At 33.6% G+C, this 14,908-nt stretch overlaps 1 protein-coding gene across 6 annotated transcripts in view; it reads right to left on the bottom strand.

Moving 5' to 3' along the window:
• Positions 1-5,134: 5,134 nt before the first annotated feature.
• The window catches only part of LOC111152064 (transcription factor EC), a 118,437-nt gene continuing 108,663 nt past the window's right edge, over positions 5,135-14,908 (bottom strand). For all 6 annotated transcript variants that reach the window (XM_022510348.1, XM_022510349.1, XM_022510352.1 and 3 more), the window contains 4 exons: positions 14,686-14,742; positions 11,033-11,108; positions 6,393-6,540; positions 5,135-5,516 (listed from right to left, as the gene is read on the bottom strand). In XM_022510348.1, the coding sequence (XP_022366056.1) occupies positions 5,136-5,516; positions 6,393-6,540; positions 11,033-11,108; positions 14,686-14,742 (662 nt within the window). In that variant the 3' untranslated portion in view covers position 5,135. The remainder of the gene's footprint in view (positions 5,517-6,392; positions 6,541-11,032; positions 11,109-14,685; positions 14,743-14,908) is intronic.

Genomic DNA, 14,908 nt, shown 5'->3' with positions numbered 1-14,908 from the left:
TTAACTATATTGTTATTATTAAGATTAAATAGCTGAATTAATTTTAGCCTTGTATGCCATAAGCAACTGCAATGCTGTTAGGTAAGATCCTTGAATTTAGTTAGCTTTTAAACTTCAGTTGTCATGTATTAAAGAATAATATGTGTAACTTTCTGATCATATATAATTTTTTCTGCAAAATGATAGTCTACCATTTCTTTTACATATTTTCTCATTTGTTATATATAACCACCAGTTTTAAGTAACAATTATTTCTGTGGAAAAAGCAAAGTTGAAAATATAGAATTTTTATAATAAAATGATAGTGAAGGAATAGGAGAGGTAGTGTTGCAAACACAAAAATCTTTAATTTTATTCTTGAAGCCTGTTGAATAAATGTAGGAAAAAGACATTTTACTGAGGGTTAAGAGAAATAATTTGGATATATAGAAATACATAAATAAATCTCTTCACAAGAAGAAGACAAAACATCCCCTTTTATGTATCGAGCAGCAGAGAGTAGTATTTCATCATTAAATTAACTGATCCAGTGGGAGGTTTCTTTTTTAATCCAAAGAACTGTTTTCTGATAATCTCCTATACACTCAAATTCTCTAATAATGTCACAGAAAAAAAAGTTAACACAAAAAATTTTAAAGAAAACTATTTTTATCAGTGTTTGAATAGGTTCCTTATTTACAAATTAAATATCATACAAATGATAAAACATTGGTACATGCAATGAATAATGATTATGGGAAGGTCATCTGACACATTAGATAAGCAACACTCTAAATGCGTTTAGTATTTCTTAAGTACATTTCACGACATCTCCGTATATGTAACTTACATTAACTTAAGTTGACATCTTACACTTATCAACATGCAGGGCACTGGAAGGCCAAATGATGTCATTCCATGTAGCTTATATAGGCTGTGCCATTATCAATACTGAAGTAAAATTCAATCCTTCAGGTGTTTTCAAGAAACCCAGATGGTTGATCTAGTGCTGATAACACAGCAAAATAACCAATTGATTCCAGTTTTCATCTACATTTTAGATATTATAAGATCAGTAAATATCAGCCTAGAGATATTGTAAAAACACTGAAACACTTCTAGTTATGACATTTATTTATTTAAACATCAAAATTCCACAGTATCAGAACAGCAAAAAAAAATTTCAAGATACCTTGAAGTATAAAAAAATTAACATGACTCAATCTACCAAAACAAAGAAAAAATACATTCTTCTTAACGTTGGGAAATCTAACTTCTCCCCTGACATAAAGGTAAATGAGCATGCCAAATCGAGAAACTCGTACCTAATTTTTTAAAGTAAGAGCTATTAAATATTTTATTTATAGTCACGTGAGTGGAAAAAAATGAGTTAAAAAAAAGGAGGAAGGCTATTTCTCAATGTCCCCAGCTCATCTAGGTATTTATTATTTAGAGCTTTTGTACCCACATAAGGAAGGCTATAGTTACTGATACCATGTCTGTAAACTGAGGAAATTTTTTCTGTATATATAAATTTTCCAGTAATGGGAAAGGACACTAAAAAGAAGAAATATATGGAGAGGTACTCAAAGGAGGTAGTTGTTATTTTAAGATAATTTGGAACTGGAAAGGCTGCTTACACAAAAGACATAGCCATAAAAAAGAGAGCCAATAGTTTATAGTAAATAGAGATGTAAGATTGCATGGGACATTATCTTGAAAAGATAACTAAAAGTAAATAAACCTTGTACCTTATTTTAAACAAAGTTTACTATAATTACAATTACTTGTAATTATAATTACAATTACTGTAATTACAATTATGCAATAATCTTTTGAGTGAACAAATCTTAGTTAATTGCATATTAATAGTCCAGTGACAGCTGATGCTTTTTGTGACAAAACTGTTTGATAAACAATATACAACTTTTAATATTACAAGTCTCATTTCTACAAAAATATCTCAAGGATCTCTCTCGATTCTTAGATACTCACATAATTTGCTTTTGAATTTACATATTTTTGCCTTGAAATACATACTGCATTATTTTAAACTGTTACTGGCATATGTTTACAATATCCAATAATTGTAGAGAAACTGACCATGAATATATAACATGAGTATATAATAGGAAGTATATAAACAACAGGGATGTTTGAAAGGAGACTACTTTATAAGTAAACAAGTTCCTTTGTGAATAGTCGAGTGTTTGGTATATATACTTTACTTTCCTAGGCAACCTCAACACTCTTAGGGTTGGGAGAGTGATGTACAGATAAACAGGGCTCCCTCCTCCATCACTGTAGATGATATTCACTACCCACTTAGCTCTTAATGGATACAAACTATAGTGGTTTCCGTTCAAGTAATTCCTGATAGAGGAATTCTTTACCTGGCATCTAAGAAGACCTTTGGGAAGTCCCTAAAACTTCCTGGTGCGTGCAAATATTGGACTGTATATACAACTCTGTATTTTTCTGGGGGAATCTATAACTTTCACTAGATTCTCAATACCTTAAAAAGTTAAGTACTACTGACTAAAATTAATTTTTTAATCTGTTTCAGTTGACTGTGACACAGCACCACTCTTTGTTTTGTCTTTCAAAATCCATTACCCATTTTACAATCCCCTGATAGCTATTATCATCTGAAAGTAGCAGAAGTAGTAGTAGTACTCTTCTCAGATCTCTTTTGTTCAGACTCTACCACCTGTGTCAAGTCCTTAAGATAGCTAAGATTATGAGGAATGACCTTCAGGAATGGAGTAGTAGTATTTAAACAGAATTGAAGAGAATGACAGAGTAATGACATCACCAGTGTAGGTCTTCTCAAAATACAAAGAAATGAGAATACTGGATAAAATGAAAACAGAAATTAGCCTCTATTTAGAATGTGTTTTGCATGGATTTAAAAATATATTCCTTCTCTATGATTTGTATTGTTATATTAAACTATCAACCTAGATAATAAAGTAGAATTTTATCATGAAGTTAAAAGCATATAATGTTCTCTCAAAAATTCTTGAAGTGTATTTTATTACTCTTTTTCACCTGGCCTATTTCAGATGAATTTATCTATCTGGCTTTAATGACTATTCCTATAAATTTAGAGTTATTTTTTCCATGTCAAACAATAAAAATTATTTTAATTCTCCAAACTCTGAGCTAATGCTGTAAGCTAAGCCTGAGATAATTACTAGACCATAGGAATTTAATATTTTCCCACTTTCATTAGCATTATGTCTCAAATTTTGTGATGACGTATTTCCCTATGAGTAATACCTAAAGCACCCTTTCAAAAATTTATCCCAAAGTTAATATTCAAGAAAGATTACCTCTGAATTACTTTAGTAATGTACAGTAGCATTTTAATTTTTAGGCTTCTCCCTCCTAGTAAAAAAAATTCAATTTGTACCATATCATTTCATCCTACTATTCAAGATCTTCTATAATCTGTTGCCAAAATTATTTTTTAGGACTTCCAAGCAGACATCTTCTAGGGTGGCCAGATCTTTCTAATGAATGTTCCATGAAGACACTTCCTCAATTTATTCTCATTTTTGTCATTTGGTTGATATTATTCCCTAATATGCCCTCCCTTTCACCAAATTTATGCTTTTAAAAAGAAGTTACATTCTACTTTCCCACAGACTTGTGATTTTCCAACCTTCTTCATTCATTTCCATTTTCTCTGACCTTCTGTATTTGTAGCTTTTGCTGTACCATGCAGAGCTTAATTCTATGTGTCTTCTATCTTTTGTTGTTGTTCCTCATGTAGTCTTGTTACTCCCTGGGGAGTAAGACCATATCTTGTTCATCTGTTCTACATTTTCACAGGATCCACTGAAGTCTGCATATCCCTCCATAAATAGTCATTGTTCAGATGATCACTCATGGAGATCTAGCACAGAGCAACCTGCTTGGTAAGTCAGTTCCTAATCCCAAGCTTGAGCTTTCTTTCCTGAGAAAGAAAATTTTGAGTAGAGCATTAGAGATATAAATATTTTTAATAAATGCTAACAAAGCTAGCAAAGGTCACAGCGTATCCTAAATATTTATGGGACTGGAGCTTTATTGTCCACTCAGAGTTCAATATAATAAAAAAGAGTTTCTGTTTCACTAATTATTTTGTCAGTTGGCAAACAAAGTTTATTTTGTCAATTTGGAGCAAAACTGTATCAACTAATTAATTTACATCTATTTTTAGAGACAGCGATAAATTGTAGCTAGCTGAGAAGTCCTAGTAAAGTTGTTTTTTTTGGGGGGGGTATTCTATTTATTGAAACTGATTATCCAGTATCTCTTTTGGATGAAGTAAAGAAGATTTGGAATACAATTTCTGATCCTGATTAGAAAAATCATGAAAGGAAAGGAAAATAAAAAGGACATGTACTACCTACATTGTGTGTCTGTGTGTAAGTGTATGTTTGTGGGAAGGAGTAAAATTTCAGCTCATATTCTTGAGGAAATTATTCAACATGTTCCTTTTTTGAACATAAATATGGAAAGACACTCTCAGAATTAGTGTAATTGAACTGACAAGAGGGATTAGGCCTCATTTTAGGAAGCAAAGTTCTCATAAATTTTTGGTATTTTATTGTGGAAAACTCTAATGTTTACTGAAGATTCACTTTTCAATTAGAATATGACAGATTCTGTATCTTTTAACTATTTCCTCTAGGAAGTTTGAACTTTCAACATGTCCCTCCAGACAGTGGAGGAAGTCAATGGACTATCAGAGCTGTTGATCTTGATACTTGATGACTAACACAAGACTTGAATAGAAGAGTTGGAAGTGAATAAGTGAAAAATGGTTTGCGTATTTCAGTAGGTTTTCTCCTTGCAGTCTGATGGTTCCAGCGATACATCACCACATCTCCACTCTGACAACATTAGTAGGGAGTTATTTCTTATGCTGTACCTCTTTTCAGGAAAACACAATTTAGTCAAAGAAGAAAAAATCCTTAATCATTCTCAATAATTCTTCAACACCATGTTTCTTCTTCCTGTGAATTCTTCTGTCGTCTCTAGATTTTCGTGAACAGTCTATTCCTTTTGAGAAAACTAAGCCAAAGCAATATATGAAACAGAACATACTTGCATAGCACCAGCATAGAATTGCTTCCCAGTTGATGAATTGAGCCTGTTTGCTTTGTTTATAATTCATTCCCATCATCTGAGCTAATACTACTTCTCCTACTGCTTTCTTTGGAAACTGCAGGGGAAGTGGCAGATAGCAGAGGATCTGTTCCAAATGGAGATATTGTGTCATCTAGTAGCATGTCATTCAATCTTTGCTCCTCTTTCAAAGAGGCACTAAAGGATAAATCTGTGAAATGTGACAAAGGATCAGAGAAGGCCATAGCTTGATCACAGAGCTCAGGACTGGTCCCTTGAGACAAAGTCAGTTGTTGGCAATAGTCTACTGAATGCTGCTCAAGATGGGTCTGTTGTTTGGTGACATGAGCACCTAAATCAACTGTGCCAAGTGAAGCCAGGGCTGGCAGACCATGAGCACGAGCCTGTATTTCTAGTTCCTGCAATTTCAAACAATAATAATTAAATGATGACTTTGCAAGTGGACTTAACTCTAGTAAATAAACCAGAAATGGAAAAAAATATTAACAAGCATTCAAAATGAAGACTGATACATATATTATAATATTCTTTGCAAGTAATGGAACCGAGTGTGTTTCTAATGCCTGAAAAATAACCCTGAGAAAACTATACAGATTAAAAAAAAAATTCTTTTCTCATTGCTGTTCAAGGGAATACATAACATAGAATGGTTCCATAGTGGCTCAGAATACAATATAACCATTTGGAGATAGTGGAAAATATTTCATTTGTTCGTCCTGATTAATTTCTCACTATAGGACCATTTCATGGAACAGAGTGGTGCTTTACCTGGCAATAAGCATGCTCACATAAAAAAAATCTTGAGAGTTATGAAAACCCATATTTTGATATTTTGTGTCACATGAACAGATGAGGACTGACTTAATATATACTGGCATAATATGCCTTGCGGCAATGAAATCCATAGCAATGTTACTAAAGAAATAAAAGGGAGAGAGAACAATTTAGTGTCCAATATGATATAAAGAAAAAAAATGTTTTAATTATTATTAGTTTTTGGCTGGGATAACATTGTGTGCTTATCAAATTGGTTCTATTTTAGGCATTTTGCAATTAGTTGTTATTCATTCTACTTTTAAAGCCATCTTGATCGTGGACATCTAATCAAAGTCTAACTGAAACAACCCAATTCATGAGCTTCTAAAAGGCAATAAAATTATCCTTTAGAAGGAAAATAATTGTTAATAAGAAAAATAAATGAGACAATGAATAAAACAGATGGTGGATAAGTCATATATAAGTGACGTGGTTCATGGCAACATTTTTATAAAAACCTGAATCCGGAGTAGAAGCCGCCTGTTAGCCTGCTCTAATTTCTTCTGTCTGTGTTCTAATTCTCGAGCTCTCTGTTGTTCTTTTTGTAGCCACTTGATGTACTCCACTGATGCTTTTAGAATGGTTCCTTTGTTCCAGCGCATATCACTATAGAACGGAGAGATAACCTTTTCACAATTGTGCATGTCAGCAGAATTCATAAGAACTTACAAAATCTTTTACATTAATATGAAATAATGATTTACATGACTATTATTCACTCTTAGATATTATTGCTTCTGAATAGAAATTTTAATAGAATAGTTAAGAAGCCCTTATATAGTAAAATTAATCCCAGAATGAAAATAAGTGTCAAAAGAAAGTAATAAAGTGACTTTTTGTGGGAGAGCTAAATGCAATATCATGATTCTACCATTACAGTTTTTATATTTTTAGTGAAAATTGCTTTTATTATTAACTCTGAGATTAAAATCTATGTGCAGTATTTCTGCATTAATGAACTAGGAAATGTACATTACTGAGGACTTAAGCCTAAATTTTTTAAGATCATTTCGAATGTACCAGTCTTTTAACCTACTTTCTAATAAGGTTGCTTTTATGCTTCTAAGAAAAAAAAAATAAGGTCCCTTCTGAATGGTGATCCTGAGTGATTGTGAAACAAATCAGAGTTCAGCAACATCACTTTAAGCAATAGAGCAAAACTTTCTAGAATCATTAGGCAAATTTTTCTGCACAAAGACATCAATACTTGATTTAAAAGTTGGATGCCTATTTTTAAATAAATTTAAGACAAGTAAATAAATTAAACATTACCAGATAATCTTTTTAGAGCACAGGAAAAATATTTTATTAAAACTTATTTTTAAGTCAGGAGAAATTATAAATCTGGAATTATGAAACAAGCTATCGGTTGCAACATCTGGAAAAATATGTCAATGAATTTAATCCCATATGAGAATTAATAATATATGTGGAGAATGATGTCAAACTAATTGCTAAATTTAATCAGAGTTGTAGAAAACCTTGATGAATTTTCAGTTCAGAGTCATGAGACTATTTTTTTTAGTACAGCATAAGTAAGCATGTAGGAAATTTTTTATAAAGACTTATTTATTTATTTGAGAGAGAGAGAGAGCATGAGTGGGGTGGGAGAGGCAGAGGGAGAGGGTGAGAGAGAGTCCTTAAGCAGACTCCTCACTAAGTATGGAGCCCACTGTGGCGCTGGAGCCTAGGATGCTGAGATCCTGACCTGAGCGAAAATCAAAAACGACTGAGCCATCCAGACATCCCAGCATGTAGGAAAATTTTTTTTTTAGAATTACACTTTATATACTTTTGTTTTATATGATCTATGTGAGATAGATTGAAATTAATATGTATGTATTAAGTGATCAGAAGTGGGAAAATATAGTTTATGAAAAATCTGGCTTGCATATTCCTCACTGGAAGTTAAGGTTAGATGATACTTCGATTAGGGGCAATAAATCAAAGGAAGATACACTTTTCTACTGGCAGGTGAAAATGCCTACTAGAAAATGCTAAAGCATTTTCTACCAAAAGACACCAACCCATTACTAGAGTCTGTCAAGAGTGTGAAAATGCTTTGTCAGCTCCTCTAGGGCCATCATAGCTGCTGCTCTCATTCCACTCACGGTGACTTCTCCGGTGATGGGAAGGCTATGGAGAAAGGGGCTACTTTTGTCATTAAGCTAAGAAGGTACTTGTAACTCAAAAAGGTGAACTCCTGAATTAAAACCCTAAGCTGCAGCAGGAGACTTTTGGCCCTGATTTTGTTTCATTTCTTCTCATGGGGAAAAAAACAAAACAAAACTAGAAAGACAGAAGAAATAATATGGAAAGGATAACCACCAGTCAACTTTGAAGTTTAAGGTACTGTTTATTTAGTATATGTGCTGCCAAAGCGAGCACTAAGGTACTGTTTATTTAAATAAACGTTCAAAGTGGTGGTAAAGACCACACAATGGGTCTTCTGACCATTTCTATCTGACATAATTTGCACTAAATTTGTTAAGTTCATTCTATTTTAAAGTCATTTTAATATGTGAGGTTTCTTCTTAACCAACTTCTTGAGTCAAAATTAAGAGTCACATGCTCAACCGACTGAACCACCCATGTGCCCCCCCCATGGATCCAAGTTTTAAAGAGGCTGTGTTCTGAATTCACCCATGGGATTCACACTGGTGGGCCCTAAAGAGAAGCCCTAGGGTAACAGGTGAGGCCACAGCAAGCCAAGGGATAAGATATATTGAAACACAATTGGTATTGGATGTCTGGAATGCCACAGCCGACAATGAAGCATCTCTTCTACCTGCTATGTGCACAGAACCACATATAGATATCTTCAACGTTGAATTAATTAATGTTTTTAATTAGACCTAAAATAAATATCATTTCCATACATATAATACAATTAAAATAAATAATGATACTTCTTTCTGAGATCCATAAAGAGGAGGAAAACACTTAAAAACGTTTACAATAAAATTTTACCAGTGAGAGTCTCTTTTGGATATGATTCTGTGATAAATTGATTTTCTATACTCTAGATCAGGGGCAGACAAACTAGGACCTGTGGTCTATTTTTGTCAATAAAGTTTCAGTGGACACATCCATGTTCATTCATGTACATATGGTCTATGTCTGCTTTCATGCTACAGCAACACAGTTAGAAAATTGTCACAGGCTATGTGGCCCACAAACCTCAAAATATTTACTATCTGGTCCCTTACAGGAAAAGGTTGCCACTCTCTGTTCCAGACAGTGAGTTGGAAGGAGAAAGGAGCCTTTTTATAACCAAAGTTTCTATAAAGTATAGAATAATCATCCCTTACAGAAGTGTTATCATTTGTATGGTATTCTCATATATATTATTTGGCTTTATGTTTATAAAAACCCAACCATACGATTGGTGCCTTATAAGCATAGTGACATCTGAAGATGGTCAGTTAGGCTTCAGAGTCCAGTCTTGAATTCTCATGCACTTTCTGCATATAACCACGCTCTAGCACTGTAGGTTAGCTTCCACCAATTACAAGAGAACCTCTCTCAACTGACCTTTATCCAATCACTTTCAAGGTTAATAACACTCCATTCCCTTTGTGATGTTCACTGACTGTTGTCAGAACAAAATAGGTAATAGAGAGCACTGGGCTACCCTCTGATACATCCAGGTATTTCTGTTGTCAGTGTGGTGCTATGTACTGACTGAGAGGTTAAATTAATGCCCACTGTAATTACTATGATGATAATATAATTAAATTATAGGTACATTAGCTAATAAAATGTGAATGCCAAAAAAGAAAGCACTTATAAAAATAGTTACTGTTTTAAGGAAGATTATATTAAAAGCTTTGGAAAAACTCAATTAAAATGTCAGTAAATTTGAGTTGCTAAAAAATATGCTGTCACAAATAAGGGTATACACATTTTAAAAGTATTTCTATATTTAAGTTGTATAAGTTTTTGTTTTATTTTAAAGAAATTAAAATAAACTATACATTTTAGTGCAGTTTATGTAAGAAAGAAAAGTTGAAACACATATTCAAACAAAAAAAGCCTTGGCTTTACCTCAAATGCTTGGTGAATAAATGTGCATGTATATATATTAAGTGCTAAAGAAGAAGAAAAGTCCCATCAGGACAATGGGTATTCTCTTCTGCTAACGGGAGGAGTTGCATGCTTAGAGACTTTAAGTGATTTGAAGAGTTATCAAATGACAGCTACACTATGACCAAGTTCTTCAGACTCTCCAAAAGGGGCTCTTTGTGCCATTCCACCTAATATGCCCATGAGGAGAAATACGACCTTCCCTTCTATTACAAATCATTGAATTGTCCAAGTGAGTTGGCACATTTGGATTCAGGGAAAGAGTATTTCCAAATCTCACTAATATCACTTTATCAAACATCACTGTTTTTGAATAATGGATGATCACTAGTATTTGGAGAGGACAGTTCTCAGTTTGAATGAAACGTTTTGAAGTCATTATTAATGCAACAGATCTTATTTTTATGTTTTGGAGAGACATTTGACATTCTAACTTGATACTTTGATTAATCAATTCTTTCCTGAAATTTACAACCTCAAACATCTTGTTTAACTGATTTTGTGTATGACGCCAAAAAGTGGCTGAAAATTTAATTACAATAACTAATTATTGGTTGGCATTAATCAGCATGTTTTTACAATCCTATTTTTTACCTGCATGTCTCCAGAATTTTGGGACCTCTGAAAACCTAACAATTCAATGTTCATGTACACATAAATCTCACATTGGAAGAATTGCTATAACTGTAAACTGAGTATACAAGAAGTGTCATAGACAACATTTGATACTACCACTAAATTTACCAATATTGGTGCCATATCGAAAGCTATGAACTGAGAAGAAATAATGTCCTTATTTCCTACATCTCAGAAGAGCAAATGTTAGTAACAATATTGATGTTTAATAACTATCATTCTCGAATAGATACTTAATAAGACCAGGAGTTGCCTTACCTTTACCATAAGCTACTTGGTTTCTTAGCAATTGGTACTCTTCTCCTCTTTTCCCTCCCACCCATGTTGGAGGGTATTCAAACTATTACATTATTATAGAAATGATTGTTGAACTCACGGATCATTAGACTTTGGAATAAGAGTGCCAAGCTCCTTGATTCGGTAATTAATATTATACCTTCTTCTTCTTTCAACTATTAAAAGAGAAATGTTATTGATTATTCTCATTGAAGCATAATTCACTTTTGGACAGCTGTAAACTTTCTTAATAATCTTTAAAAAACAGTGAGTGAAAAAATTTCCTTATTATCAAAAGAGTACTCAAAATAAAAATTCAAATATATTTCAATCTAAAAGTAAAAAATGACAGTATTAGAATTGTGATTCTATTATTGACAATGCTTTAAAAACATTTTCTCTCAAAACAACTTTTTTCACTTTCCAAAATGCTATAATATTCACTCATACTGAAATGCATATGTATTTATATATATTTATCTTTTTGGATCACCATTTCACACATACTCATTTTGCCCATCAGGATCATAATTTTTCAAGGTCTGCACCATGTTTTATTCTTCTCATACAATCCCCAGAGACCCAACACAACTTTTGGCAGATCTCGGACATGTGTGCCCAACTAGACTGTGACCTTCTTGAGGGCAGGGGTCATTTATTCCTCATTTTTCTATTCTCAGAGGTCTGGCATATAGGAGATATTAAATAAATGTTGATTAGACTGTAAATATATTTTTCTAATTTAAAATTTTTCAATAATATATAGAGTAGTGGCTTTCAACTTTTGGCATACATAAGTTGGGGCCCAAGGATTTGCATTTCTGAGAAATTCCCAGGTCATGTTGATGCTGTTAGGGCCCACATTTTGAGAACTATTGGTATAAATTCTTATTCAGAGACCGTTTTCTTTGTTTGCATTTCCACGACTTAACTGCTTTTGGAAGTTTTATGATCTAATTAATGTTCAGTAAATATCAGATATACAAATAAGTAGAGTTTCCTATATTTGACCCCTTTGAGAAAGCAGTCTTATGGAGTATAGTGTAGTCTTATAGTCTGCTCTATATTCCTAGAATCAAGAACTACAACATATCCTTCTACACAGTATTTTTTCAATAGGTAACATTTTAAAAATCTTTCCAGGAAAATGGAGGAAGAAAAAGTCATGAAGAAGAAAATCATATATCAAAAATATTTGAAAATACTTAATGCATGCTAAAAATTAAGATCTGCTACCACAAACAAGGAAAGTCATGAAAGAATAATTGACTCTACAAAGCAATTTACCATGAATGGATTTGACCTTCAGTAATAATATATTGGGATTACTCTAAAATTAGAATATAATTGATTCTTGAGGGAGTTAATTCAAAAAACAATGACACCACATTAAAAAACTGAAAAGATAAACAAAGGTAAAGCTGATAGAAATACATACATATTTCACAGTAAGAATTATTAATAATTCTATGTTCACACATACTACTATATTATAAAACAGACTTTTAAATATAAGATGAAGAATAGCTATCAAGGATGTTCACAGTTTTACCTCAAAATAAGGTTTCATCCTATAATATTTCTTCAAAATCTATTATTTAAATGTACCTTATGTAAAATATCAGAAGTTCCTACTTTACTCTTCTTAGATTGTGCTTGATAAATTTTTAATGGGTAATTATAATGAGAACTTTGGTTCCTCAATGTTTTCATATCCAGTAGTAGTTATTTGCGAAGGAGTCAAGTTTTAAGAAATTACCAAGTTTAGTGCATGCCGTGTGTGGTTTCACTCTCCACAGCATTGATATATCCATTCTTTCCTGTTCTGAGATCAGGGTGAGAGAGGAACCTATCCTGGACCCATACTTAAGAGGAGCCACTTTTGCCTTCTCTCACCACACCCTTCCTTCCCAGCTGAGCAAGTCAGTTCACGGAGTCAAACTACACTGAGTAACTCACACTGGGGCTATCCTCCCAAATGCCCTGGGCCCACTTCCAGAGCCTGTGCAGGTCCCTTCCTGGGTCCATCCTCCTGAGTGAGGACCATGACACTGATGTGCTCACCTCTAGGCTCAAGATTCGGACGAGGGAATTTATTTACACAGGTGGTTGTGGAGTTAAAATGTATAAGACAAATGTGCGAACTCATGTCCAAGGCCACTGGCAGTACAGAAAGAAAGGAGTAGGGAGAGCAGTGAGATGGGCTGCTGGCTTAAGGCTAGCTTTGCCTTACCCTGACGTCCCCCACTCAGAGCTCCGATGATCTGAGAATTCTTAATTCACACCTGGCCTTCCAGTCTTTAGAAAGAATAGAGAATACTTAAGGTAGCACTCTCTAGCTTGAGTTACAACTTTTAAATATTTAAACTTCTGGTAAGTGGGTCTCCATTTGTCCTCTTGCCATGATCCCCCCAAATTTTACAGGTGGTCCTAGATTCATCATATTTAAAATAGGATATTAAAGTGTTTTTTAACATTGAGATCTCCAAAAAGCAACATCTTCCAGTAAGGGAATCCAGATTAGCAAACACTTGACGATAGACATACTAGGCACCTATCATACTTTATGCTAAATGACCTGCTATTTAAACTGGAGATGTAGAGAAAAGAAGAAAAGAGCAAGGAGAGTCATGAGTTAACAGGTTTTAAAAGAAGAGAGAAGCCCATAGTTCCTTGCTGTATTAATCCCTTCTGTCAACAACTGGCTCCCCCCTACTTGTGTTCTACTTGTCTCACAATCTGGACCAAAGGAGATCTGCTCTATTGCTAAGGACTATCAGAGTGAGAACATTTCCCTTTCCACGACAACCTCACAGATGGTTAGAACCACTTGTTAGCTCTTTCCTCGCAACTTCACCATCAGCAAACTCTGATCAGCCTGTGATGTAGCAGGTACAATATGAACAGACAGATGTAGGGTCCATAGGTCCCTGTAGGATCAATTTCCGCTAACCACATGTAAGAAAAATCCTGGTTTGTTTTAGAACTTTGAAGTTTTTATTTATGTTTATTCTATTTTATTCTTTTCTCATTTTTTGATTGGCCTTCCAAAACAGGAAGGCTTCACACTCAGTCAAGCTCACTTGAGGCAGTTAAGCACTTGGGACACGACCAAACACTATCAAGCTCAATACTGCTGTTAACCTACTTCCCTCACTTGTATTTCTCATCTCATGTGACCAGTCATCAGAGTCAAACTGACCCCTAGGAAGGCATCACAGACATTTAATTAATGAATGAATTAATTAATTAATTTGCAGAGGTAGAATTCAGCAGTACAATGTCAGCAATGTCTTTCAGATAACTTATCATTAGGAAGGGAGGGGCAGATTGACACAGAAAGATGAGAACGTGGAGTTGTTTCTTGCTTTATAAGTGGTGTACATTTTCTAAAGCCACTTTTATCTCTAAACCTTTGAGTCAAAGAGTCACAACAGAGTTCAAATGTAACTAAATGCACTCGTATCTGTCACATCCAGTCTGCTTGAGAGAGATAGAGTGAGTAAGGAGACAATTTGAAATGTTTCACTTCCTAAAATTATGTAGCTCTTCTGAGGGTTCATATGATTTAAATTTCCCAAAATAGCACAACTAGTGAACATATACTATTCATTATGGTTATTTTGGTTATGTGACCTCATAATAATACTTACAAAGTGACAATAAAAGACCACATATTTTAACTTCCATGGATTTCCTCTTGCATTAATTTTTTTTTTTTTTTTTTTTAGAAAAAAGGGAAAATATACTTACTGAGGTTGTGGTTGTCCTTTTTTTGTCTCTCTTTTGCCAAAGCTCGCGTATCTGTTTCTGATCAAAAGGAAGATAATTTAAATTGTGCTTAGTTCTATTTTACAACCTCTCTAGTCAACCTAATTCAGCAATATTAGGTGAAAATACAGTATTACTTGCTCCAAATGGCATAATAATATTTTTATGCCAATATTTAGAAATTTGGAGCAAAGCACTCTTTAAG

Source organism: Enhydra lutris, unplaced genomic scaffold, assembly GCF_002288905.1.
Source record: "Enhydra lutris kenyoni isolate GAN:26980312 unplaced genomic scaffold, ASM228890v2 scaffoldscaffold27, whole genome shotgun sequence".
NCBI lineage: Eukaryota > Metazoa > Chordata > Mammalia > Carnivora > Mustelidae > Enhydra > Enhydra lutris.
The sequence above is the reverse complement of the archived record's forward strand: the minus strand, read 5'-3'. Positions and strand labels throughout refer to the sequence as shown.